Raw genomic sequence first — 27,663 nt, 5'->3', positions numbered from 1 at the left:
TGTAGTTCTTCTGAAGCCCCCCAGCCTGCCTCCAATAGCAAATTCCTACAGCTTTTGCAATGTATCGATTTTTTCCTGTGGAACTGGGTAAGGCATAAATATTTCTCATCATAATCTCTGTTATGGGTTTGGATTTTTTTGCCACTCTTAAGAAATTTGTACTTTGCTGCAATATGGCAGTCAGGCAGAGGACAGAGATATTCTTAGATTTGCCTCAAAATGCCTCACTGTGTTAGGTATTGTACAATGTCATACAGAGAATTTATGTGATAAATGAGTCCTTGAACTGGAGACAAAATACAGGAAGGTCAAGAGTAAGAAAAGAAATATGAAGGGACGGGGGACTGCAGTGAAAAACTCTACAGTATCTGCAAAAATATTCTTGGGGTTTTACCTTTCAGGTTCACAGTGATGACATTATTATCTCCAACCAGATATCCACAAGGCAGCAGTTCAGGCACTTCTAGGCTATGGGCTCTAATTACATCCCCTATACAATAGCTAGCAATGCAATCAGAGCTTAAACCCAGGCTAGTAGTCGGATCTACTCGGAAAATATATTCCTGAAATTATATGAAAACATAAGACATAAAAATAAAAATGGTTATTGAATGAATGCAGTTTGGAAAATTTTGGTACTGGTGAAGTCACTTGACAAGGAGATTTTTGCAGTCACATTTAAGGCAATGTGAAAAAAGAACAAACGTGAAAAAAGAACAGCACCATTAAGGATAAAGTTTAATAGTGGTGTTAGCTATATGTCAAAAACCAAAACCAAGCAAAAACTTGGCAAGGAAACCCAAAGAATACACATTTTTTCTTAAGTGTAAAATAAAAATGAATTAATACTTGAGCTAATTTTTCACTGTCTTACCTTAAAGAGACGTCTGATTACACCGTCTAAAACATCCCATTTTGTTTTTCCGCTGACTCCAATTGATCCTATCAGATATGCATGTGGTTTTTGATCCTACAAAGAGAGATTTTTGGAAACTGGACTAAAAATGGTGGTAATTAGTTTTCTATGAAGATTCATCATTTTCCCAATGAAGAAAAATAATATTACTTAGAATGTGATGTTACAACTCTGTTAATAATATCTGTGCCAGAAATAGGTATAGATGATATTACTTTGGTACATCTTGGTAAGGAAGGAAATACAGTATCTTATTCTGCTCTTAGATTGTATCTGTATCTATAAAGAGCTGAATATAATAAAAGTTCATTGTGTTTGTAATTTTTTTGTAGCACAGTATGTGAAAACATTACGATGCAATTCCAAATTGATTACCTCAACAGCATATTCATAGTTCCACCCTAAAGGGTCCAAGGCATGGATCTAATTTGTAATGACCTTTAAATGGAGATAGCAAGTCCCAGAACATCCTACTACTAATTGAACCGAGCATTGGTAGTGTCTGAGCCACCACAAAGGCAGAACGCGGCCATATGACGCTACTCTACAGAGTCTGCCTAACTGTATTGAGCGTGGATGACAGAGAAGAGAGCTGCTGTCTTTAGGATATTTCCCTTCAGCTCCTGGCTGAAAATACTGAAACAAGTTGAGTTACTATAATGCAAGATTTGCCTGAGATATAATTCAGCATCTAGACCTTTGAGTAATGAACTTACCTTGGCTCGACTATAGCCCTTGTTTATAGTGACTACAATTTTCACGCTATGACCTTCTTTGTGGAGTGCTCCATCAGTGACATCATCCAACAAAATATCTGCAATAAAAGACAGGAAGGAAAGTGATCAACCTGACAAATCATATCAGTTATGTTCACCACATCAGTTCAATATTGTTCAAAGGGTTTTTTGGTTAAAAAGAAAGGCTGCCATCACAACAACTTGCAATCATTTTAATTTATACTTATTCCTAATTCAATTTTTCTGTTGGAGATTAAAAGAAGTTACAATCTGCCAATTTTTGAAGCAAAATTAGGAGCTCTAATCATGTAGAAATGAATCAGGAAACCATAAATAAATAAATTCTTGCCTTTGCTTTCCTTCTTGGAATTTGTTCAAAATTACCATATGTCCACAAAGTAATGTTGTTTAAAACCTAAATTAAGTTTATATCTTTGAGCACGCATTGTGCCCTTCAGAATGCTATAAGGAGAAAAGCAACAAATCCTTGCACTGATGTGTTTGCTGCTAAGTAAAACAGCATTTCAATTTCTCTTTCCAGCTGATTTCTTTACCTTCCGTACACATGGCATGAACAGAGTTTTTTTACCCCCACAACACAGGTTTACAAACAGTATCCATTAGAAAACCACTTTACGTTACTCCAGAATATGGACTCTGCCTTCAGCCATTCCTCTAAGAAAAGGTTTAATTTTCTTGGAGGTAACAAGTGATTCTGCTCTGTGCCTCTGTTTCTGCCTCCTCACTAACTCCTAAAATGAGAAAGCAGAAGGATGTATTTCTTACTGAAGGCTGAACCTGCAGCTTTATTGCAAGGGGTAAAACTGCCGTCTTCCTCTAGAAGTTCTCTCATAGATTTTACTGTTAGACATTTAAACTATCAAATTAGGAGAGATTATGGATTTGCATTTTCTTCAAAGGCCAGCACAGTAATCCACTACCCTAAATCCTGCTCATTCTTATTGTGGTGATTGAAGAAAAGTGTCGACTTCATGTCATAGTCTGCACAAGGTCATATTTCACCTAAATTAAATGAGGTGCCAGTAAGATTCAGTCACTTGCTCAAGCAAAACCAAAAAAGACTTATGAACATGACTTCAATGAATACATTAAAAAATAAGTCCTCATGTGAAATTTTTGACAGCTTACATCTTGATCTAGAAATCAGATTCTGCTGCTGTTTTTTTGTTTTTAATTGAATGAAGTATTTTTGTTGTGAGCTTAAACAAATCTATGCTTGTTTTGTTCCAGGCAGCCAGTTCTTCTGTGCCACCAACACTGAATGTTTCACTTCACTTGTATTTCAGCATATTGGACAAACCTTAAGAGTTTCCATAATGTCACAGTTCATCTGAGGGCAATTTACAATATATTGCATCCCCCTTGTGAAATTTTTCAATCTCTAGATGACCCTCATGTAGCCTTTTAAATACATCTCTTCTATAAGTCTTTAGGAATGAGGCACCACTCTGTGGCTAGAAAAAAATTCCACTTTCTAAGAGCTCTCCCTCTCACTGACACAAGGCGCTGAGAAGATGCCCAAGAGGGTCGAATGTCATTCATGGTGGTACTAACTGCTTAAATGGGCTCCTGCCAAGCCTCCTCCTTAGGTGCACTGTAGTGGCTCTGGCTCTCTTCATGCCTGAGCTCTGGCACTCTTTTCATCAGAAGGTACAGACAGAGTCTTGTACTGGTCCTTGTTTGCTGCTCTTCACTCCAGTGACTGACTGAAATACGGGTGTCTGTGACCAGCGAGCCCCTCCCCAGCTTGCCACTCACTCCTGTCTGGAGGAGATGGTCGTACCCTTGGGAAGTGGCAATGCAGAGCTTTGGTCATTTCCAGATGACCACGGTCATTTGGACATACTGGTCTCCCAGAAAGTGCCACAGCATTTTTTAGTATGATGAGCCAAAGCCCTCATTCTCTCTCTCAGCTTAGTCCCCAGCATGATTAACCTCTCCATATCTCAGGGACTTTTATTCAATAGTACTCCAGCTGCCACAGAAATCCCACAAGACTTGGTAGGAAGCTGTCACCCTTCCAAGTTCTCTGGCACAGCAACAAAATGATACTCATAATGATCAAAAAAGGCTGGATTCATAATCAAATGAAATCCTCCACTCCTCATTAGGCACCCTTATTTCTTTAATTTCTTATAACCAAAAGTAATTACTTTGCATGCTAGAAAAACATTTAGAACCAATAACACAGAAAATTATATAAAACTTATATTATGTTTATTCCTGTATCTAGACAGAGTTAGAACCAAGTGACAAAGTGCTAATAGCTGCCGTTCATGAAAGAGATTCCATAATTACCATTTTGAAAAAAAAAAAAAAAAAAAAAAATCCGTTGTTTTGTTTTTTTTTTTTTTTTTAATTTGTGTGAATGTGTGAGCAGGAACCATAGTCAAACTTCTTCTGCCTGTTTTTGCAACACTTCATTGTATACTGAGACCCAGCCCAGGCAAATCCATTCTAAAAGTTAAACCTGGCAAAAAAGTAGGCTGGAATGTAAATAAAAAATATATCGATTTTCTTATAAAATCTGACATTAACACGAAGAAATATTCAAATATCCATGAAATCAATGACTGGCAAGATAATACGACTAACTGCCAATCCAAATTATAGTCAGGCAGTTTGGCACATTCCCAGCTGTACTCTTGCCTAGACTCTTTCTGCAATTATTAGCCACATTTTTATTGCTTCCAGAGACTGCATTATACTTTCTGTGGAGTCTATGCTAATGAGCGCTGCCTTGCTTCTGCTCTGCTCTGCTCCTGGTTCTAATGTTAGAGACAGCACTTCTGTTTCTTGGCTACATTATCAAAACAAGTATAGAAGGCTTATTATCATAAACTCTATGACATGGAAAATAATCAAATGTTAATGTTCAGAATGTGGACCAAAGTTCTGCTTGCTTTCTCTCATTCACAGAAGACAGAGTGCTTAGTAAGCCAGGCGGGGTTTGGCTCCTGTGATAAATAGTGATTTGGTCCAACAGGCTAACTAGCTATACCACATTAAAAAAATGTAAGGGATAAAGCTAACTGAGACCACCTTCTGCCCCAGCTGTGAATATGAAATGAAGTGAAGGGAGCTAACTGAATGATAAAAGATCTGTAAACAAAAAAAGAAGAAAGTTTCATGTACTATGCTCATATTTGTCCCATAGAGACAAGAGAATGTATCTGTATAGCTGTCAACTATATTACAACAGACATTGTCCTTGTCAAATAAATTTTAAACTAGATGACCAAAGAGTAGTTAGATGACCAACTAGGTAGGTAATATCATAGCTAGGAACTAAGCAAACATAATGAACAATCTTTTTACTATTATTCAGAGTCTTCTGAAAGCTACATTCTCAGAAATGACTGCCAGCATTCTTCCTCATGTCCGTTAGTGAGTGTATATCTGATGTTTACCTGAGTGATATGAGGCATTTTAATTTTCAGGCATGCTTCTTATATATAGACCATTAAGAGGGTGAAAATAATAAATTCTTACTAATTGCTGAGGCATGCATGTGCCCAAAATATTTTTACCTGATGTAACAGATTCTGTGATGTTTAAATTGTTCAGAGAAAGTCCTAGTGACTGCCGTGATGAAGAAGATGATGTGCTGCTTGAAGACTCTGATGATGGCCGGGCAGGCTTTCCAGTATTTCCAGTCTCTGCCTTTAAACGATCATTTTCAGCTTTCAATATCTCAATTTCATTCTGTATTCAAAAGAAATCAGCATAAAAGCACAGGAAGTTATTTTTTCAGAAAACCACTGGGGGTGGCTATTCTGGTGCTTGCTGTGTGCCTGCAGGAGCTAACTGGTTTACCACTTTCACAGCAGTATGTAGCACTATATAACAGAATTATAACCCAGTCAGTGAAAACTGGATTGCCTTCATTTCTGAAAAAGGGAAAAAATCCCTATAACCTTGCTTTAGCTTTTGCCTCAAGACAGTTCCTAAACAACTCAAGCTTCAAGCTTTTGTGTCTATTGTACAATTGACCATAATCCAAGTATCCCCAGTTTTATAAGCTACTTTTTATTATCAAGTATCTTAGGTAATAGTCAGTTAAGAAAGTTATTGTTAAAATCTTAGACATGTCAATGTTTCTAAAGTCACAAAAAGTTATTACTGAGTGTAAAATTTAAGCCGTAACTTCACAGAGGAGAAATGAAATTAAAAATAGACTATTAGAAATTGATAGTTTAAAAGTTTCATAACTCTTCTTGCTATCAGATAAGACTTTTTAATCATTCGAACATCAGATTGTTCACATACTGGCCAGCGAACCCTCTTTGATGAAAACATACAGTGACAGATGAATCAGAACAACTAGAATTTTTTTTTTACCTAAATCCTCTGTGGTGCCAAGTGATTATTGAATGTACAATAATAAAATGAAAACTTAGCCTGAGAACAGGCTGGTACCAGCTAGATCTAGCTCCCAGTCGCTTCATGGAGCACAGTACAAAGCAACTGCTTATTCTTGCAGATGGTTTTGCACATCAAATTTAATTCCACATTCACTAACACTCTGCTAAAAGTCCTATTCTTTTATGAAGGCTGTTGAGATACATTATACAAGTAAAAATATAAGGGACAGCATCACAAAAAATCCCGCAACAGCTACAGAAAGATTAGATCATATAGTCAAAGGTGAGGACATAGTGCAAAGGAAGGGAAGAACCAGCAAAATAGTGACAGAAGGAAATAGATGAATGCACCAGTTTAGCCTGGGGTTCAAATCAGGAACTATGGTGAAATGAGTCATGCAATCTTTATCTACTCTGCAATTTACAGATTAATTACACAACACTTAGCAGTCTTCCATTCAGCTGAGCTTTAGATTTTTAAGGTGCTTGGAATACACACAGTATTCATATAGTATTCCCACCAATCCTACTTTTTCCACTTATCAATCCTCATCAGTTCTCCAAAACATCACAGAGTTTGGCAACTCCAAGGTGGCTGCCTGTCCTTTCAGGAAAACTTCAGAAGAAGTGGAGATTATCAGTGACAGCATCTGAAATAGTCACCTCTGCCCAGCTTTGGTGAAATTCAAACTTTGGAGGCCTGTGACTCCAGCAGACTCCTCTCTCTGGGGAGTTCACCTGCTTTAGGCACTCATACCCCAGTGTAAGACCGTAATCAGCTGATAAGCCTTCACGCCCTGTTCTCCAGCATTGTAATTAACTGTATTCTATCCCTTACAGTTCCTAAAAACTTTTTAGCGGCTCCATATCAAATGCTTTACTTATGTCTGGACAACTGAAACCCATATTTATGGACCAGTTTATTCTTGATCATTCTTCCTCCTAATTGAAGTTCAGCCAAGTATCCCATAGCCATGTTGGCACCTAGTGGTGTGAGCACCTGGGAGGATGGTGAGTACCACAGACGTTTAAAGGTGTCGCTGAGACTGCTATAGGCATGGTATAAACAAAGAGGTGTAGAAAAGCTAGAAAACATACCAAATCTGGTAGTTATGAAGTCAGAGACTGTGGACATCTATACAAAGTGCCTACAGGTGCACCTAACCTAAGCACCCAGCACAGAGCAATTCAGCTGACAAGCCACTGAGGCTGGATTCAGCTGTGTAAATGTGAGTTTCCAGCGTCATTGTAAACACAGTCTCCATGGGTCAAATGCTAAACCTACAAGTCCTGTGCAGATAAAAATACCTGAGGCTGGTTCAAACAGTAATAGGTGCCTATGCTCAGACAACTCAATTTCACCCTCTATACCTATCTTAGGATGATTTTCAGATAGCTCTCTAGGCCCCACTACTGCAGGACTAAACCTCAGTTGACTACAACAGGAGCTTATCACCAAGCTCATATCCAGACATCTAAATGTAGCTGTCCTAGTTTCAACCTGAATCCCCACCCCATGGCCTTGATTCTGTTTCCCAAACACAGTTTTCTAGTGCCTTCAGGGATGTCCTAGGTATCTCTACTGTCATTGCAGAAGGGCCCACATCTACTGAAGGACCTGTGTCATACTGTGTTGATGTTGTAGGTACTTTTGGGTACCCAACATGATACAAAACACTTGTACATAGGCAACAGAGCTGAGTTCATAAAGCTCCGTGCTTCACTGAAGAACACTGCCATTCTTTCAGCATCCTTTCAGCCTCATGAAAGGGAAAGTTTTCTGATGAAAAAATGTGTTCAGGAAGGATTTGGAGCAGTGTCACAAAATAATATAGTGAATTTTTAGTGATGCTGGATACAGTAATTTAGCTCAGTTTTACATACTTTGCTTCAGCAAGCCACAGCTGGGTTAGGAATCAGAAACAATGAGAGAGTACGCACAAATATCCCCGCCCCCACCACGGCCCAAGGATTTAAAGCTCTGTAGAAATCACTTCTTGATCTGTTTGTCTGTCATGTTGCTTTCCCTGGTTGTAGGGTTTAGATAACAAACATCCTTTGGGCAGGGATTATGTCTCCTTCCATATCTCTTAAACACATTTTAGCTATTAATATGTCAAGAATATTATTGTTGTTGTTGTTGTTATTATTATTATTAGTATTATTATTATTATGTGAACACTTATCATACCCATCTTTTGGAAGTGCTGTCAATCTAGCAATTTACATTGTATCGACGTTTTTTGGGTGACTGAAACAAAGTACTGGGAAAGGAAATGCACCAGACATACCTTTGCTGTGCACCCCTGCCATCACTTAAGCTACTGCACTGACCTGCATGCGGTTCATGGCTTCCCGAATCTGATCCAGATGGTGTGCAGAGCTGAGGGCTTCGAGACGAATGTCCGTTAATTTTAGCTCTTTCTCCCTCAGCTCGCTCTTTAGCTGAAGAATAATTTCAGCTTCTGCCTCTGTGCACTCACAGATCCTAAAGAGGAGCAGGAAACAGGCAAGAGATTAAAAGAAGGTTCTCCCCCCAAAGCGGTGTCATTACTAAGTATCAAAGTACAGAAAATGCTTGCTGCTGGTGAAACCTATGAGTGAAGAAAGAATCTTATCAAAGAAACATGAAAAGGCTCAAATTGCAAATTAAAAAAGGAAAAAGTCCTTCACCAGATGAAATGATCAGCTTGCTTTATACCTTTGCAGTTAAGTTCAATAGTTCACTATGGTGAAAAAAAGTTGTTAAAAACTTTTCAGAAATCTTTTTTTGAGCATATATCACCCATTGGTTTTAATTTTATTTTATATCTACATCATTTCTTTGGTGCAAAATTATGATTTTTCTAAGTAGCAACAGTCAGAACTGAAGTATGCTGATTAAACTGCACTACTGATATTTATTATCTATTAGGCACCAACAGTTTTCTCTGTTTTGAACAGTACACAAAGAGACAGTCCTTGACTTCATGATCTAGAAGATTTTGATCTGTAATGGTTTTGATTTATGATGGTTGACATTTTGGGTGTTGGTTTTTTTCTTTCTTAAAGACTAGATTAAAAATAATCACCATGTGATTATTTTTCGTAAGCATTAATTTTAAGGGAAGAAACTGTTATATTGTGAGAAAAGACCAAAGCACGACTGGCCCAGGGACTCACAACTGTCCAGTTCTCACATCAGGCTGTTTTGCCTCTCTGTGTCATTATCAGACCTAGATCTGTTGCCTAACAGAACCAGTAGAAAATAAACCACTGAATTTTAGCTACATTGTTATACTAAGCAATATTTTCAGTCAATTCACTAAATGTTATTCGCTCTTTATTACTGCCACTATAAATAGTTAATATTTGCAGAACAATTTAAAGATGAAAAATATTTTATAATAATAAGTATTATTATTGTGATTATTACTACTAATATACAAACAAGAAACAGAGGTCAACTTTTAATTGCCAGAATGCATGCAAATGCATTTTGGGAAAGAAGATGCAGCACTCTCCAGGTCAGCAGTTGGGTATACAACTCCATGCCCCACACTCAATTTTACCGGGATCTATGCTTGTAGACCACGTGACCGTTTTGCCTTTTCTTTGGTGCCCAGACTAGAGATGACCTGCATACACACGTATTAGACAGATGCAATTGGAAGAAAGTAAAGGTAATGGTTTAGAACATGAGACTCAGGTTGAGAAAATATATAAAGTGTAAGCAAAGGGAAGATGAAGTTGTTCATGGCAAATAAAAAAACTATGACAAATTGAAGAAGGAAAATAATATCATTCACAACATGCACAAATATTTTAAATGTGAGTAAAAATGAATAAAGGCATATACTAGGATGTTTTCCAAATATTATGATACAGTTCTTGGTTTGATGTGCCCATACCTATGCTAACCAAATAAGAAATGAAATTTTATTTACATGCATATATGATCTCATAAAATAACTTGGACAACTGGGAAGTCACATATCTATTTATTTGCTATTTTCTTTTTGGCTTTTTTGCAGTATGTCTTGAGAAGGGATGGAAAAAAAAAGATCTTGGCAAGCCAGCTTTAAGGAAGATAAAAATGAAGCAGAAAGCAGGGCGACAGTTCTGGAAGAAGCAGGAAAAAGCTGTCTAGACTAGTAAGATAAGCAGAATGGAAGCAGAAAGTATGAATTGAATTTTCTTCTGTAGATTCCAGAGCTCTTCAACACTCAGCTCCTACAACTGTAAAATCACATGAGGAGACGAGACTTCATCAAAAGGAAGAAAAACAAAAAGATAAGTCGGCGTTCCTGAGCAGTCACAGAAAGAAGCTCGGACACCTGAACTGACCTCAGACAAAGGTCCAAAGTAGTTAGAAAGAGTTTTACTTTTTCTTTCTTGTTACAGTCGCAGGATTTTTAAATCAATAGGTTCCTTTGGGTAGAAGGAGTAAGTCAGTCATGATCTTTGAACAGAGGCTGCTGACAATTATGAAAAGTCTTGAAGGTGACAGATGCTTAAATTATGCAATGAAAAACCAAATCTTCCAAAGTAACTTTATCAGTATAACAGACAAAGAAATTATTCTAAATAAGTATGTTTAATGTGATCTCTCTGTGGAAGGGAAGGAATCTATGATATCCTGTGTAAAAAGGTTACAATAATAAAAAATGGAATAATATGATCAGAAAGATCAGCGTTTAAAAATGTTATGGAGGAAGAATCAGAAGGCTGTGAACTGGACAGAATTTAGGAAGTTAAGGCTCAGAGACCAAGTAGCCATGGGAAGAGCTTGGGATGCAAGATTAAATATGTAGTTTTGCCCTTGATAAATTTTGGGAACACCAGTAGATCTGGAGAGCAAGTCAAAGAGTCAGAGAAAAAAGCCGGGTTGGCAGAAGGGAAACAGGATAAAGTTATGGGAGCAGATCTGTGAATCATGAATAAATAATTTTGTAGAATAAAAGTGTTTTGTTTAAGTTCAGGCACTTTCTATTAAAGCTTTTACTAGTGATTTTTAAGTTGGTAACAAATCAGACCGAAGGGTCCCAAACATGTAGAAATCCTCCTCCCAAAACACACATATACCTGAAACCATAAAATGTGAGCTTCCTATAAAAAAATCCAACAATACTGGAGATCTACATGAGTTACTCCTCACTAGTCTTTATAGAATGTGAGGAAAGAAAAACATTTATTGTGGAAGGGTTTCTTTTGTGGGAATATTTGCTGTCAAACTCCTAAACCTACTATATAAAAATCATTAGAGTCTATAAAAAGTTAATCATAAAAGGCACCTAACCTAATGCCAGGAAATTCTGATCTAAAGCTCAGTAATCAGTCACGAGACTAGAATTCCCCTGGTGCTTTAAGTAAGAGTAGTTGTGACCAGATTATTCTCAGTTAGAACAAGGAAAGTAGGGCTGGTATCAGTAGTGTGCATTTGTTGGTTCTAAGAGGATGATTTCCCCAGATTAGAAAAAGTTATGAGTTTAGCAGAATGAAAAAGAAAATAGGTAGAAGAATACGAATGGGAGCTGAGAACTCTGTAAGAAGAATATATTAGACATCCAAAAAATAATAAAGAAATCGGACAGCTTTTGACTGATGACTTGTTGTCAGTCCTGAAACCTTAAGGATGGTGATTTGAATAAAAAAATAAAAGTAAAATTCCGAAAAAAAAAATCCAAGCTGATAAAAGAGGCGAAATAGATAAAAAAGTATATAAATGAGTAGCTACAAAGTAGATAAAGTAATAACAGAAGGGATGAGTATCTTGTAAACATTCATAGCTACCTGGAAAATAAAATGACATTTTTAGTATGTCATGAAGAAAAGAAACTGTAGTATTTGGCCTTTTCTAACTTGATACAATAAAGCTATTAATGGTGCAGAGAGAGCACAACATAAGCTTTTGGATATGCATTTGGAAGGAAGTTTGTACTGCTAGATGATTTTTGGTAAAGGCTGTGCAAGGAGGAGAGAATGAACTAAGAAAGAACTGCTGGAAAAGTAGCATGTAAATGGAGCGAAGCTCACGAGAAGTCTGGCAAATGGACGGAACATGAGATTAAACGATCACGGCTGTTGACAATGGTTTCTAAACTGCAAATGGCCACACTTGAGGAGGTCTGTTTCGCAGTCTATCCCATTTGGGAAGAAAGGTTTGCCAAGAGAGAGACTTACGCAGATGCTGACTGTGACGGTTTCATTGATGTTGCCCCACACTCTCCTGAGCTGTGGGGCAATTTGGGTGATGAAGGAAGAGAGGAGTCTGTCAGCTCTTCTATGTCTGAATGTGAGGAAGGAGGCTTGGTGGACTTCTTCTTTCCAAAGGCCTGTTTGAAAGAGCTTCTTAGCTGGAAAACAAACATAGAGCAAGATTATTTTCCTCGTCACGGCAATCTGTGTGCAGTTCATGTTTCGAAGAGTTAGTTTGCAGATGCCATCCTAGCCACTGCCTGAGGTCAGTATACAGAAGCAAGGTATTAACATATGCAACACAGTATCTCTAAAAACATGATACAGTGCTTTGTTTTGACTTTATTAATCCAGCGCAGCGCAAAAGTAATGCTATGGAAGAAGTGCAGGACCGAGTGGTACGGCTATGGGAGAGGGGTGCTCATTTAAAACCATTAAGCCCCAGTGGAATCCCAGTGGAATCCCATTCCCATGGCATTCCCTTCAAGGGCTGGCTTTAAATAACCACGTTGCATCTAGGTACAGGCAGAACTTGCTGTTACTAAATGCTGAAATCAAAAGACAAGTCCAATTTACTGGGTTTGCCAATTTACTTTCCCCGTTAAAATTTTGAGTGGCCAAACTTTGCAAATGCTGTGGTTTGGATCACAAGCGAGAGGATTTAAGCTGGGACATGAGGCTTGCTTTGTTGTACTGCTGAGAAGAATGTTAGCTGAAAGGTATATACTCTTTGCTGCAGTTTCCTTTAAAGTAGTAAGATCTGAACGTACAAGCATTGCTGTTTCCCTCTAGAAGCCCTTATCCAGTATTGAAAAGGGACAGAATAGCCAAAGAGCCATTTATTTCAGGAGCCAAGATGACAACAGTTTTATCTGCAGTGAATTTTAACTAGCCCATTCGTTGATACCTTTGTCTAAATACAGAAGTTGTTCATCTTAGGAAAAATGTGGTGAGTTTTTGTTTTTATTTGCAGAAAGTTGTTCTGATTAAAATTGCATAGAACTCAATGCATAGAAACTGATTCCTCTATAAAAAATGAGGTATTCAAAGATTTTATTTTCACGATATAATTGGAGAGTGGGGAGTGTGACCACTGATCAGAGAAACATTAGTTAAGTCCTTTCCAGCTCATGATATCTAATGAGAAAGAAATGGATTTTGGCTACACTCCCCCTTTCTATAGTCTAAACTTTGAGATTAAAATGAATAGAGACAAACTGAGAAGACATACAGGATAATCTGTTTTTAGAAGGTATAAAAGCCTACTGCCAAAATAAATAGCAATCATGCCAAGATAGGGTTCTTTATAGATGCATGCCAAATTTTCCATGGTTTATATTCACCTCACTTCCTCTAGAGTTCACCTTGCAGAAACATGAAAGAGTGTGGAATTACAAATCAAGGGAATGAAGGCTGATCATTACTTTTAAAACAAATGCTTATGCAGGTAATATTTTTAAAACAACAAAAACATATTTTCCAATTATTTACTGAAAGTATTTGATTAAACCCTTAGCACTATGTGGTGTTTGTATGTTCCAGTTGAGAAGCATCTTAATTACTTTAAACACCGTACTACTTTTACATGAGTATTCTTAACAGATTTTAACTCCCTTCATAGCTGGGTAACATATTTGAGTCAAGTCTTTGAATCAAACTCCGACTGAAGAAAAATCAAAGAGGGTCTCGATGTGGCCCAGAGATGGTTTTGGTCACAACAGCTACTTTAAGTTTTGGTTTTTAGATTCGGTTTGGTTGGGTTTTTTTAAATTATCCTGACTTATGCAAATAATTCCCCACTGATACTCAACAATTTTTAGTTTGCTGGTAGTGTCACGGTATGGATACACGTGAATAGCTTTGTATCTGTCTGGCCCCACAAGAATATTGTAGATGAAATGGGCCATTATGCTACTCAGGCATTAGGAAACGACATAATAGCTAAAAGATAATTAAACCTGCTGAGCACTTACCCAGTTTTTCTTTTTCTTTTTCTTGGAGTCTGCGTCATTACCACTGCCAATGCTTGAATGGCTTGTAGCGCTGTTGATGCTGGAAACACTTTCTGAAGAATGTTGCCGCCTTATACGTAAATCTAAAGAAAAGAAAATACTGTGAAATCCATCTGTCTCTGTTTCAATATAATAATCATTCTTGTATTTATGTAGCATCTTTCTCCTCAAAGGGAGCCTAAATGAACATAAATGGCATTGATTCTTGCAGTGGCTTGGATTCAAGCTATTGCAGCCTTTGAAAAGCCACACGGGAGTCAATGGTGATGCACAAAATTAGGCTAACACTTAGGAGATTCTCCAACCTGGGGTCTTACTGACATGAAGGCGATGACCCTGCACAGCAATCTATGCAGGCATAACCTCATATCTAAGCAACTTCTGTTACAGATTGATTACTTGACTTATTATTATCACATGTACTACAGTTCTGAGGAGTATAGGGACTACTTGACTTGTAGCAGGCTTAATCAGTGATCAGATGCTACCTTCTAATACACCATGATGGAAATAAGCAGGCAGGACTTCATTAAAAATGAATGAAAAAATAACCAAGAAGTGGAGAATATTAGAAATGATTGGTGAGGCTTTTGAGTTTCAATTTCTTAAAAGTTTCTCTGATAACTGTATCTTAATCACTGGAAAATATTCTTGCAGAACATACTCACTAATACCAAGGGAAATTACTTTTTAGATTATTTTTTACTTCTTAGAAGTTAGCTTTGCTATATTCAAGTCATGCAATGAAATGACCTTAGGGCAAACATCTAAATAATGACCTCTTCAAAGAAAGATCAATGACACTCTCAAAAATGAATGCTGCTCTTATTTTTTTTCTTCAAGTCATTCCTTTGCTGTTGCTTATCAACAGGCACTTCTGAAGTATATATTTATCATGTGACATCTTCCTAACTGCAATGAGAAATTAATTCCGAATTTAAAATGTCTGCTTTCCTGCACTGATTTAGCCCTCTGTGAAGGAGCTGAGCTGCTGTCGGTCCATCTCTTGACAATGAGTACAGCAATTTTCAGAGCTACATCTTATGCTGCATTTCCAAGGTATAACCATGTTTCGCCATAAGACTTCATTAGCATCTTGGGTGTACTTCAATACACAACTGCAGCAACTGGGTCAACTAATGACCCCCAACAATGGATTCCTGGCCACCCAGTTCTGAGAAGACAAGGCTCCAGGAACTAACCCTGTGGCAAACAGGAAGCTCATGCAAGGTTTCCAGCTCTGGAAATACCACAAGTATGCCTACCATGCATTGCAGAATGTGCTTGCCCTTGCAACAGAGTCCCCAAAACAACAGAAAAGTAGTGACTTAGCTTTTTTCCTGGGGAGAAACTCTGCATTTATTTTAATACTGACAAAAACATACCTTTGTGGGTGTGATCAGGACCATTCAGGGCTCCTTGAATAGCAGCTTGTGCAGCAGAATTCTGGGCTTTCAGCATTTCAATGGTTTCCCTTAGCTCTATAAGCTCAGATTCCTGTGGGAAGAGCAAAGAGAGCTCAAAATATATGGAACAAGAACAATGTTTGTCTAAGCTAAAAAAAATTACAAGATAAGAGTGGTCAAACCGAAGTTCATGGGACTGCTTGGGTGAACATAAGGGCAACAACTAAGTAGAATGCATATTTTCTTGCCAAAGATATTAAACTCAACTAACGTATTCTTTTGCATTTATTCTACATAAAGCGTTCTCATGTTTTTACGGAGAACAAAACATTTTTAAGACTAATCTAAAAAGGGTCTCAATTCAATATTCATTATAAAGTTAAGAGAAACCCAACAATTTTATTGTGAAAGACAATAAAACCATTTGAATTACATCATTTAGTATGAGAGGCTACTGTTTAATGGATGACTCTCAACATGAATTTGTGTATTTTTCAAAAGATTTAACTTGCTAAATAATAATTCAATTTTAAAAAACCCTGTTTAATAGCAACTGTCCTGCAAGTTGAAGTAAAATTACTCCACTTGTGTGCAGGAAATTCTGTATTAGAATGCACAGCCAATTCTAATTAAAAATAGCTTTTATTTCTGCTGCATTAAACCTGTCCTTCCAGCCTGTATTTATATAATGGGGATTAAAGGAATTTAACCTCAACAATAGACAAAAGATGACAAGGAAAGAACATGTTAGAAATCTTTTGGGAAAGAAGCTTGGAGATGATCTGTTTCAATGTCACTCACTGCTTAACCTCTTCCGGAAAGAAAAAATTCTGAGGTAAATTATATTTTGTAAAATAGTCAAAGGTTTTGGTTTTAAGAAAATTCAGTTGTGGTTTTTCTGCTTAAGATGAAAAAAAGCAAGCAATACAAATATTTTCTATCCAGTTCACAATGGGTCTCACCATATTTCATCTTTTGGTGCTCAACCAGACTGTGAAATGTTATTTTTATAGACAGCTACACTGACTCCAGTGGTGACTAACAGATCACTGATATAGAGTTTCTTTCACAGTTTGGCTCAATGAGGCCTTTCTGCTTATAGGATGCTGTTCAAAATGAGTATAGGCAGAAAGATGCAGAAGTTCAATCCTGGAAGGTACTAAGCAGCCTCTTGATCCTGAGCTTGGTACAAAGGCTCACACTAAATGTACTAACTAGCAGGTTTAGATTTTTTCCTCGATAGTCAAAACAGCACAGTGAAAACCAAAACTGTTTCCTCATGAATAGGATACCCAACCCGCATTAACACTATGAATGGAGTAATTTTTCTCTACTTAAAGTTCTTCCCTTCCCATAATTCTATTATTCTGACAACGCTGGCAGGCTGGAATGAAGCACTCCAGCAGGTTATGATCAGTCTTTGTTACAGGATCTTTCAGTATGGATTAAACCTAGAGTCACATATGTTTTAATTAAAATCTGGAAACGAAAGATTTTATCTTCAAATTATTCTATGATATTGTCTGGGTAAACTTGATGCTGCACAGTTGAATTCTCTTGGAGCTTTATGAAGATTTGATCACAATGGCCATTAAAGAAAGATCTGTCTGTCTTATTGTCACAGCTGTCCCTGTTTCCTTTCAGTGTTTTTTAAACAAAACTCTAATATAATCTGCTGACTGTTTTCCACATTAAAGCATCTGCTTTGGTAAACGTACCTTTTGTTCAGCTGTCATTGTTAGACTTTGCAATCGGCCGGTCATATTTCCCAAGCTTTTTTCAAAAGCTGCTACTAGATGAGCCTGTGAAAGAAACAGAAGACAACGTTCATTGTGACAATGGGTCTTAAATGCACTTTACAACTTTCAAGAATACACAGAATGTTTCATACATTTTGGCTGGACAAACAATATCTGGACTCTGTGAAACCCAGCACTCCCACTCTGGGCTTTGTCCCAGATCTATTTATTTTTTTTTTTAATTTCTTTTTTTCCCCCTCCAAGCCGATCTTCTCCTGCTCTTTTCTATTAGTTTTAAACTCAGACTGAGCTAACTTGGATAGGTGAAGCAGTCAAGTGAGCCCAGTGTTCCTCAGGCTTCTCTAGCCCCCAAGGAGATTAGCTTAGCTATCCCTGCCTGGAGATTAATTACGGATTTAATGCCCTGCTTTCAGTTTACTGATATATTGACCAAAAGAAGTCTGTTCCCAAATAGAAGTCCAGAAACAATTATTTTCAATTATTGAACATTTCAACATGGGAATTCAGGTACTTTATCTTAAAATGTAAGTTTTAACCTCACAAATAAAACACTCCAGAGGAATCCTGAGAATCAAACAAAAAATATCACAGTTAGTTTTGTAAAAGGTCATTACATGTGTGCAAATGTATATACAAAAGACAGTCTTGAAAATTGGAAGTCCTACTTCTGAATAAGAAAAGCAATAAAGTTGAAACTGATTGGAAGATTTTAAAAAAATTAAAGGTTCATTTTGTTTCCTAACAACATTCACCCTATACTCTATGCAAGCAAAATTTATACAAATTTATACAATATACATCAACTCTCCATCGCTTCTAACTGAAATCAAGCTTTGTAGGCAAAGAAGGGCAAATGGTCATAAAGAAAGCAACAAGCTAAGCCAGCTTGTACAGCCAAGGGAAAGTAAGAATTTCATTTTTATGAAATACCATCTGCTCCTCTCACAACACCGAATAGTAAAAGCAGAAGGAAATACCATCTCAAAAGTGGTAATAGGCAAAGTTTTCAAACACAGGCACTACAATACACTTGGAAATATAACTCAAAACCAACATATTTATATGCACAAATGGATTAACTGAGCTTCCTCACTGAGAAAAATTAGTTTTTATTAGAGCAGTAGAGGCACACACAGTGCCTGGCAAATTTTTCAGTTACAGATTTGCATGCTTGTACAAGCATAGTTGAAATTGCTGAAACGTATGTGCATATACTGAATCTGAGGTATAACCACCAAAAGACATAGTCCAAAATGGATTCTGTTATGCACATTACGAGAAGGAAAAGAGCTTCTTTCCACCTTGCTCTGTATATTATTCCTCAAATAAAAAAGATTATCGTATATGTAATAGTGGCCCACTTCTGGGTCTCCACTTCAGAGCTGGTATAGTGATAAGTGGCTTTCGTGTTTTGTAAATCATTTTGGATTGCTATAAACATTTCAGTACCTTGTAAACTTCTTATTTTATACTTGTTAAACTTATAAGTTTACTCCTTCTATATTATATTATTAGTAAATACTTTTATTAATTACCTATGGGTATAGTGGTCAATCCACCTGCTTTCAGCATCTGCAGGGATGCCTTAGGGATAATTCTTTTGGTAAAGGGTATGTACCCCAGGGACTAATTTTTTATAAACATGAGACTAGATACATATGCAATTTCTTAAGGACTAATTAGTAATTGTGTATATTCCTATTTTAAAATTTATAACTTAGACTATATTCTTGAAGTTATAATTTTAAATAAAATGAACATGGAATATCTATCAAATGCACCTCTGAAACCTGTCAATCGATATAAAGTTATTCTAGCTAGTTTGGAAACTACAGCCTTCGGTTGTTTTCATTCTTCTATGAGAAGATAAAAATAACTAGTTTTTAAACTTTCTTTTCACTTTAATAATTAGCTACATATTAAAAATATCCAGACTAATTTATGGTGTTTTAATTCCACAGATGATGACCACTGACCCAGAACACCATCAGAGACAAAGTAGATGCACTACCACAGAATTATAGCCAAATGTCTCTTCATTACATGTGTTTAACAGGAAACTAATGGAGCTCACTGTTCCCTGCCTCATAAAAAAATCTATAGCTTGGCTGATGGCCCGTGGTTCTGCTTTACCATGAGAATAACAATGGGGACCGAGGGCTTGAAAAGAGGAATAATTTGCTTAATTATGCATTGCTTTTGTCCGTTTCTCACAATTAGACTGTGATAACCACAGTTCTTTGGTACCTAACTATGCATATTTGCGCAAAGTATTTTCCTATTCCACAGCTACAACTTCAGCTTATATTGTACATGAATAAACCACAAGGAACTTTGGAAAAATTAAGAACTAAAAAACATCATTAAAAATGTCATCAAAGGTCACTGAAACTATTAGGTTATTGCCTGATAGCCTTTAGGGAGAGACAGCCATTTCACAACTATGGATTCTTACTAAAATTCAGCCTGTGATAGAATACCTGACCTTCTTGGAGTAGCACACTAAAATTTTTGCATCATAAAGGTAATTGGATCAAGATGATGGATCTTTCCTGACTCATCTGAGATAAAGACTATCAGGTCTTGATTAAATAATAATAAAGAATATAATAATAAAGAATATTAATAATAAAGAAACTTAATTCAAAGGCCCATCAACTGAAGACTACTCGAGAAAAAAATCTTCAATTGCATTGTTCATTACTTTAAATGTTTATTACAACAGAAGACTCTTCTATGAAATACAAAGTATTAGTTTTACATTCAGAGTAATAAACTGTGCTGCCTTTCCCCATGGTAGCAAACATTTTTTTATTCAGCAGTCTAGGGAACTCCTACTTGTTGAAATCTTATGCAGATTTGTCCCAAAAGAAATATTATGTAACAAAATAAGAAAAGTTAGTTTGAAAAAGGCTACAGTATCAGTATATTTATATGTCTGTGGAAGTATACCTAAAACATATGTATGTATATATTCCTATTTAAGATCAGACTTTGCATTTAAATTGTTAAATGCAAAATAATTCAGAAAACAATTGAAACAGAAAGAAGTAACTGTGACTTTACGAATGCTCATTAGAAATTAGAAATTCTAATTAGAAACTTCTTTTACACTTCTAAATTTGGTAATTGATTTTGATTGGATTGATAATCCTCAGACTCTGAGGATTATTTACTTGATCCAAAAGGATCCATCCTTTCATTGTCATAAAAATATTTAGGAATAGAACTATTTTTTTTAAGTTACAGCCAATCCCTCATGCCTTAGAAATCAAGTTTCATTCATGGCATATGTCACTTGAATACCATACAAAATAGCCTGAACACTGCATGTGCTTTAAATAACACTTATTCTAAAGTAAAAATATATCTTCACAATTGAATGGGACATCTGTACTTGGAAATAGATATATACTGGAATTAGAGTTAAGTAACTGGGCATTACTGGAAGTATGCCTCCAGCAAAATATATTCATCTTTAACATGATATACATTAGATACACAGACAATGTACAGCTCTTAATCTGTAGATCCATCACATATGGATTAATTTTGACTTCTAGTAACATGTGAAATTCCCATTGGAAATAGTCAAAGAGATATATGCTCAGGGAATGATGTCGGTGCCAAGATGACAGATTTAATTTTAAACATTTCCTTAGTAAAGGATGCCCGCCAGCCAAACCCCAAATACCTCAGCTCTCAGCTTTACAGCCCATCCTGAACATGACACTGGCATACCCAAAGACTACCTGCTGACACACTTTACGATTTGACCTGCGGTGTTCAGGTTTATAAAACAGAAGTAAATAAATAAATTTCCTCCCACCTGGCACGGCTGAATGAAAGGAGGTGTGAGAGGCCAGAAGGGATCGGGCTGATTGCAAGAAGCCACTGTACATCTGGTGACCTTTTCTGTTCGCCGCCTGCTATTATCTTGTTGTTTGGCTGTGGGATAGTGGTTCAGAGCTGGCCAAACAAGAGTATCAGCCAGCGAACCCCCTCCGCTTTCTACTGGCATCCTGGGTCTACTACAGTTTGCAAGCGTGCACCCTTCAGCTTTACTCAGTACAAAGCACTGATCAAAGTCCCTCCGAACAGGCTAGGTTCAGGCTGCTCGCTGGAATCTGAGCCCGTGTCAGTCATGTAGGAAGTCTGCTGGTTGGACACTTTCTGCACTGAAAACAGGCCCTTTCTTAATTAGTATTGAGATTTGCCCTTCAGCAACATCAAAACAGGCACCAGGGGAAAAGCCAGAATCTCAGGAAAAAAACTGTAAATTAAGCATCCAAACAACAGCTGGGCCCTGCTTGAATTTAATCATATGCAGGCAAAACACTTTGGGGTTAATCAAATGAAATAAACTGCTGAAATCAAGCACAGTGCTTGAGTCCAGCCAACAAAACCTGAATAATAATTGAAACCAAGTAAGAAAAGGTTTCCAAAATGCCTGAGAAATGCTGTAACTAACTTCCAATTGACAGTTTTTGATATAAAATAGTAGATCAAGCAAAGGTTTGATGAAATAGGTCAAATTTCAGCCTGACAGTCTTTTAATGACACATGTATTACTGTCACCAACAATCTTCGTGGTGAAACAAGGATACAAATAGTGTTAAAATGAGATTAATAAGATGGTCTTTTTTTTTCTCGCATACAATACTTTTGCTCAGTTCTACAAAGGGAAATGGTAACAACAAATTCAAGTCTGAGATGAACTGCAAGGAAACAAGATTTCTGGCTATTAATAGGTTCCTTCTCCAGACCACAGCGAGGAAAAAAGTGCTGCCTATTTTCAGACACTGGAAGTATGGATATTTGGAGGAGCTTAGGACTAAGGCTAAGATGATTGCATTTATAGCAAAGGCATCAGAAAGGACTGAGTAATTTTCCGGTCAGCAAAGGCACCGCAGAAGATACTCTGGTCATACAGTTCTCTGCCTGCCAGAGATGGACGTATCTACAGAAAAGACAGGCGGAGTGACCAAACTTCTTTCTGCATTAGACTTACTGTTTGTTCAGGTTTTAGCCTACTGAAGTGCAAATGTGACTCAAAAAGAAGGTCACAGTATCCATTTAGAGAGTGAAATATGGTTTTGATTTCTTCTCTGAGGATAAATTACAGCTTTTGTGACTAGGATTATTTCTCCTTTAAATGCCAGGGGCTGGTGAAGTATGTCTCTTAGATTAAGGAGACATGCACGTAAAGCATATTTTTACTTTATAGACAAAATTGCTAAGACAGTACAAGGTCATGAAAATTAGAAGCCCACCCGGGTTTGTTGTAAGTTTGTCATATTAAATCAGATATTTGTTACTTACTCTCATAATTTTTATGAAAAGTATATAATTACTGACATTTAAATATCAGTTCTGTAATTAGACTAAATTTCAGAGGCCATATCACAATTCAAAGTTGCATACACACTCTGTTTTCAACCTGGATTTTATTCCTGATGTTTAAGTGATACTTCATAGAATTTATTTACATAAAGTGCTCAAAGGACTGACAGAATTAGTACTAACACATCTTTAAGGGATTTCTTTTGATCCTTTGGGCTTATGTGGAAGTGTTCTTTTAATGCTTTACATCTTCTGTACCAGAAATAGCAGAGAGAGAACTCAGAATCAGGCTTATTGTGAAATACTTTTCAATTTTTGGTTTTTTTAAAGTATATATTTCATGACAGTAACCCCAAAAATACTTACTTATAATATCTAGCAATATCTACTTTTCTTTTACGATTGTTTTCATCATGAAGGTGTCTAAATCCCTTGTTCATGCCTGGAGAATTTGAAGCCTCTAAGTTTCATGCTCCTGACAGGTTTAATTTTGAGGGAATTTCCACATGTTGGGGATTTGGAAAAAGGAAAGATTTCTCTAGTACCATCTAAAAACCCCATGTGCTAAAAGGATCAGCTTTAGGGTTGCTGATAGGTTTAGAGTTTAAAGGTTGTCTCTATGGAGATGGATTAGAAGGTGGGTGACACAGCCAAAAGAATGTGATTAAATTAACCTTTATACAACATACAGTGTGCATGCACATCTATATACGCATACAAGCAGGTTAACAAATGCAGTACTTCTGGATAGGCAAAACCAGATGCACACATCTATATATTTTTAACTGCCCTGTTGACAATGTTACCGCTCCAATTAGAGCAGTAGAAAAGCTATGGGCATTCTTACTAGGTGTTCAGAAGTCCAGAGGCAGTGCAAGCGACCAGATCCTCAACCAACACAACATTAGTTAAACAGATCAAACCCCATTTATTTCTCACCCATGCAGCAGAATTAGTTTGAGTGAAAACCAAGCCAAAATGTAACTATCCATTTTTAGCTTGACTCAGTTTCTTCGAAATAGGGACCAAATCTAATTGTAACTTGGAGCTGGCTTTGAAAACTTGTCTGGAACCAGCAATATTATTAGATACCAGTCTGAACGGTGTTCAGCCCATACAAAGGAATACTGACCAGTGCTATAGGCCATGACTTCTAACTAAGACTGGGAAGAAATTGGACGAAATTGGCCCAAATGAACCAAACAGCAGCCTCATTGCTTCAGCTGCAGGGAAGAATGCCCTGCCATCCTCACTCTATTGCATTTCTCACTGTATTATAGGCTACAGGATTGCTGGGAGGACTGTTAAAGGATGGAGACTAAAGAGAGTCATCTTTCAACACATCATCAGGAAGGAACATGCTGGTTCTTTTTGTTCAGAACAAGCAGAAGTAGAGAAGGGCAAACTACTTTTCTGCCCACAAAGTAAGGCATGGTACCAAGAGCCCGAGTTATCCCCATCAGAGGGGCTTCCACACCAGCTCTAGTACAGGCTCCTGAGCACAGGCCCACCACAGGCAAACAACTTAGTCTTGCTGATGTGGCACCACTGCTCAGAATCACAGAATGGCTTGGGTTGGGAGGGACCTTTAAAGATCACCTAGTCCAACTCCCCGGCTGTGGGCAGGGACATCTTTAGATCAGGCGCTTGCAGGAATGAAGCCAACTCTTCTGGGTAATACCAGCTGCTGCTGCATGGGCATTAACAGGGTACTCAGAGTGGACATGGGGATGTCTGTGATTGTGCTGTGTCACAAGCCCAGCCACAGTCCACCTCCCTGTGCTCTCTACCACAAGGCAGAGCTGCTGAAGCCCTGCGTTTCTGGCAAAACGAAAAGTGCACTGCAGAGAACAGCGGACTTGTCAGCTGACACGACTACCCGAGGCATGCTGGCTTAGCTCTTCTGACCTCTTGGTGTTGGTTTTAGTTTGTGGCTCTCAGGATGGGCGAGTGAAGGATTGCTCAATTTGGCAAAGATGACGATCAGTGTCTAAAACACGAGAGATGGAACCCCACAGCGAAGATAGGTACACTGGCTATAAATTCCCTAATGAATAACCCAACCAAGAATCAAGCTTTTGAATTTACGAACATTGCAGGACTCTAATATTGTCTGCCTCACTAGTTCATTCTCAGAACTCAGGACGGACTGGCAATTCATACTGCTACAGGGCTACAAAACACCCACAGGTGTTCTGCAGCCACCTGAACAGAGCAGAAAGTGCTAAGAGTAGCTATTCCACATTTTCACATGGCAGTCCTAACAGAACAAGCAGCTTTCACACAACTAGAAATTATTTTCCCACAATATAAATACAGTACTACTTCAGCAACTGAAATAATTTCTTGAAAATAATGCCAGTATTTATAGATCTAAATACTCAGTACATCTGCATATTGAAGAAAGGCACTCTATAGGTTGCCCAAGATATCAGGAAACTGCTTTCTTGAAATGCAAAATTATACTCTCTTGCAACTGCATCTCAGCTTTCCTTGGAATGTTAGCTATAGTTATATCCTGAATTGCAACAGATTGTTCAGTAACTATTCAGTAACTTCATCAGAAACCATAGTAACCAGAGGATTGTAGCTCACATTCCCTATCTGGCATTATTTTCTGAAAACATGTTCAATAACTCATACTACTGGTCTATGACAATTGGAAGGAACACCAGGGAGCTGTCTGTGAAATATCCCAGTTTCCATTCGTTACTTATCAGCACAGTTATTGCAGCATATGAATTCCATATGCAATTGTGTACTGTACTGCCCTCCACATCTATCTGCATTTTGCAGGGTTTATCTTTGTGAAATGAAACTATAACGAATTCTATCAGCATCTACAATTCATGCCCTTTCTTTGGTTGTGTCTCGTTATTTGTGGGTGCTTTTTTAATTGATTCTGAGGAAAGAATCTGAAACTGAACTGTCATCACATCTGAAGTGTGGAAACTCTCATTTCCATTTCCACTGTCTTTATTACAAGATTTCTTCTGCTTCAAGCTCAGGCAATACAGACACTTAATGAAATAATTAATTTGAAAAACACCTAAATAAATAAATAATAAAAGTCTCCCAGACCATGTGTTGGTACTTGAATTGAGCAAGAGCTATTAGCCAGTCTGATAATGTATTCTCTGATACCGTTTATGATCACAAGCGAAAATACTTACATTTGCTGAAAGCTGAGATGTAAGGGTAGCAACTTTCTCTTGTGATGCAACCAGCTCTCTCCGTAGTTTCTGAATTTGCTAGAAGGAAGAAAGACTTCTGTCAATATTTCAGCAATTTCCTTTTGTTGTGGGGTTTCTTTTGGTTTGTCTCGTTTTCTTAAGGGATCGATCACTAATAGGTTTACAATGTCTTAGTTTCACAGTTGAATCTCAGAACTATTCAGAAATACAAATTATTAAAAGTTGGCACTTAACACTGCTCCAACAGTTTTCTTGCACTTCACAGTGTATGAGCTAGGATCCCAGTTAAAGGAGCACATAAGGACAAATGTACAAGCATCTGTTTACACACGTAAATGACATGGTTTTTTACTAAATCCCCTAAGTTCCGAACATATCCTTAGTGCAATCAATGATAGCAGCCCTGGATGAGGCCTAAGATTATGACACACAAAAGAATTTGAATAATCTTCCCTTTGCTTGACTGTAGAAGTGATGCAACCGACATATGTTAAACGTCTACGTCAGACTCAGATGAAGTGCCAAAGAGTACTCTCCCACTGCCTGGCATGAAGAAGGCTTTGATGACAACCTCAGACACAGATTTTTGCTTCATGGATGTCTAAAGTTAGATGAGGTACTGTAATTTATTTTTTTTTTCTCTAACACAGTACTTCCTACAGTGCCTGTGATTCAAACATGCAGCCACTTTAAACCTTATATATCTTTCACAAACTTGCTTGCCAACTTAAAAAAATGTTGCTTTAAATGTGCCTATTGACATGAAAATAAACTTAACTCAAGGCTCCTGTATCCTTTTATGAAAAATAGAATCCTTAAGAAAGTTATCTTTCAGCCAGGGCATATATCTAGCATAAAGTTTGCGCATCATTTTAAGCTCATTTAACCCTATTTGAGATCTCACAGGGACTCCAGGCATTGCACTGAACTTAAGCCCAGCATGGAGTTTCACTTTGAAACTCCTTTCGTATTCAGACGTAAAAGAAATTATTCCAGACTAGAGAAGTAAAATGTCTAAAACTAGCCTAGGAAAGGGAGCACATAACATTCACTAGTGAAGACTATTGCAGTACTTTAATTTTATGACTCGATGAAAACCAACAGGGAATATTACACAAGAGTTAAGAATGAGCAAGTTCCTGTACATGTATGATACAAAAATAACTATCATTTACACTGGCTCAGAGCAAGGGAAACAGATTATTGAGCTGTTCTCCATCCTGGACTGCTGCTTTCCTTTTTCCAAGTTTTCTCCTTGGTTTTTAATAGCAATTATTTGACCTTCCTGCTTAAGCTACTCTTTCATCATATTCCTGCAACTATACAAAGGCAGTTCTCATGAAGTGATGTTCAACATTTCCTGCAACAGCATCACAGAGCAGACCAAGATACTGAGAAAACAACATGTAGCAATACACAGGAAAGAAATGTTGTTTCACCTCTATATACAGGCTATAAAAAAAGGGCAATGAAATGAGGAACTGTGATTTACACTGCTGAGCTACCGCATGGTTCTTTAGCTGCTTTGCTTTAACTTTCAGAGAAAGGAGCTTAGAAAATTCAGGTAGAAATTATGTTGAAATATATTGAGGCAAGTAAGAAAGAATATGTTTATTTGTTCTAGTTCCTCAAAGTATCTTTTAGTTGACTTTTTTTCTCTGATTAGAGTAGTAAAAATAGTAGCAGCATAAGTGCAGGAGTTGGAAGACATGTAGCTCTGTGAAGTGGAAGTG

General features: G+C 37.3%; 1 protein-coding gene across 18 annotated transcripts in view; it reads right to left on the bottom strand.

The window, feature by feature from the left end:
- NAV3 (neuron navigator 3) overlaps positions 1-27,663 on the bottom strand; it is a 560,419-nt gene that overhangs the window by 12,893 nt on the left and 519,863 nt on the right. For 13 of the 18 annotated variants that reach the window (XM_075747242.1, XM_075747250.1, XM_075747259.1 and 10 more), the window contains 11 exons: positions 25,910-25,987; positions 17,352-17,435; positions 15,613-15,724; positions 14,189-14,310; positions 13,559-13,579; positions 12,201-12,373; positions 8,373-8,526; positions 5,205-5,379; positions 1,633-1,730; positions 875-970; positions 395-563 (listed from right to left, as the gene is read on the bottom strand). In XM_075747242.1, coding sequence (XP_075603357.1) covers positions 395-563; positions 875-970; positions 1,633-1,730; positions 5,205-5,379; positions 8,373-8,526; positions 12,201-12,373; positions 13,559-13,579; positions 14,189-14,310; positions 15,613-15,724; positions 17,352-17,435; positions 25,910-25,987 — 1,282 coding nt within the window. The remainder of the gene's footprint in view (positions 1-394; positions 564-874; positions 971-1,632; positions 1,731-5,204; positions 5,380-8,372; positions 8,527-12,200; positions 12,374-13,558; positions 13,580-14,188; positions 14,311-15,612; positions 15,725-17,351; positions 17,436-25,909; positions 25,988-27,663) is intronic. The other 5 variants (XM_075747214.1, XM_075747216.1, XM_075747311.1 and 2 more) reach the window with 1 other exon arrangement.

Source organism: Balearica regulorum, chromosome 1 (assembly GCF_011004875.1).
Source record: "Balearica regulorum gibbericeps isolate bBalReg1 chromosome 1, bBalReg1.pri, whole genome shotgun sequence".
Lineage (NCBI taxonomy): Eukaryota > Metazoa > Chordata > Aves > Gruiformes > Gruidae > Balearica > Balearica regulorum.
Note: the sequence above shows the minus strand (reverse complement) of the source record. Positions and strands in the feature narration are given on the sequence as shown.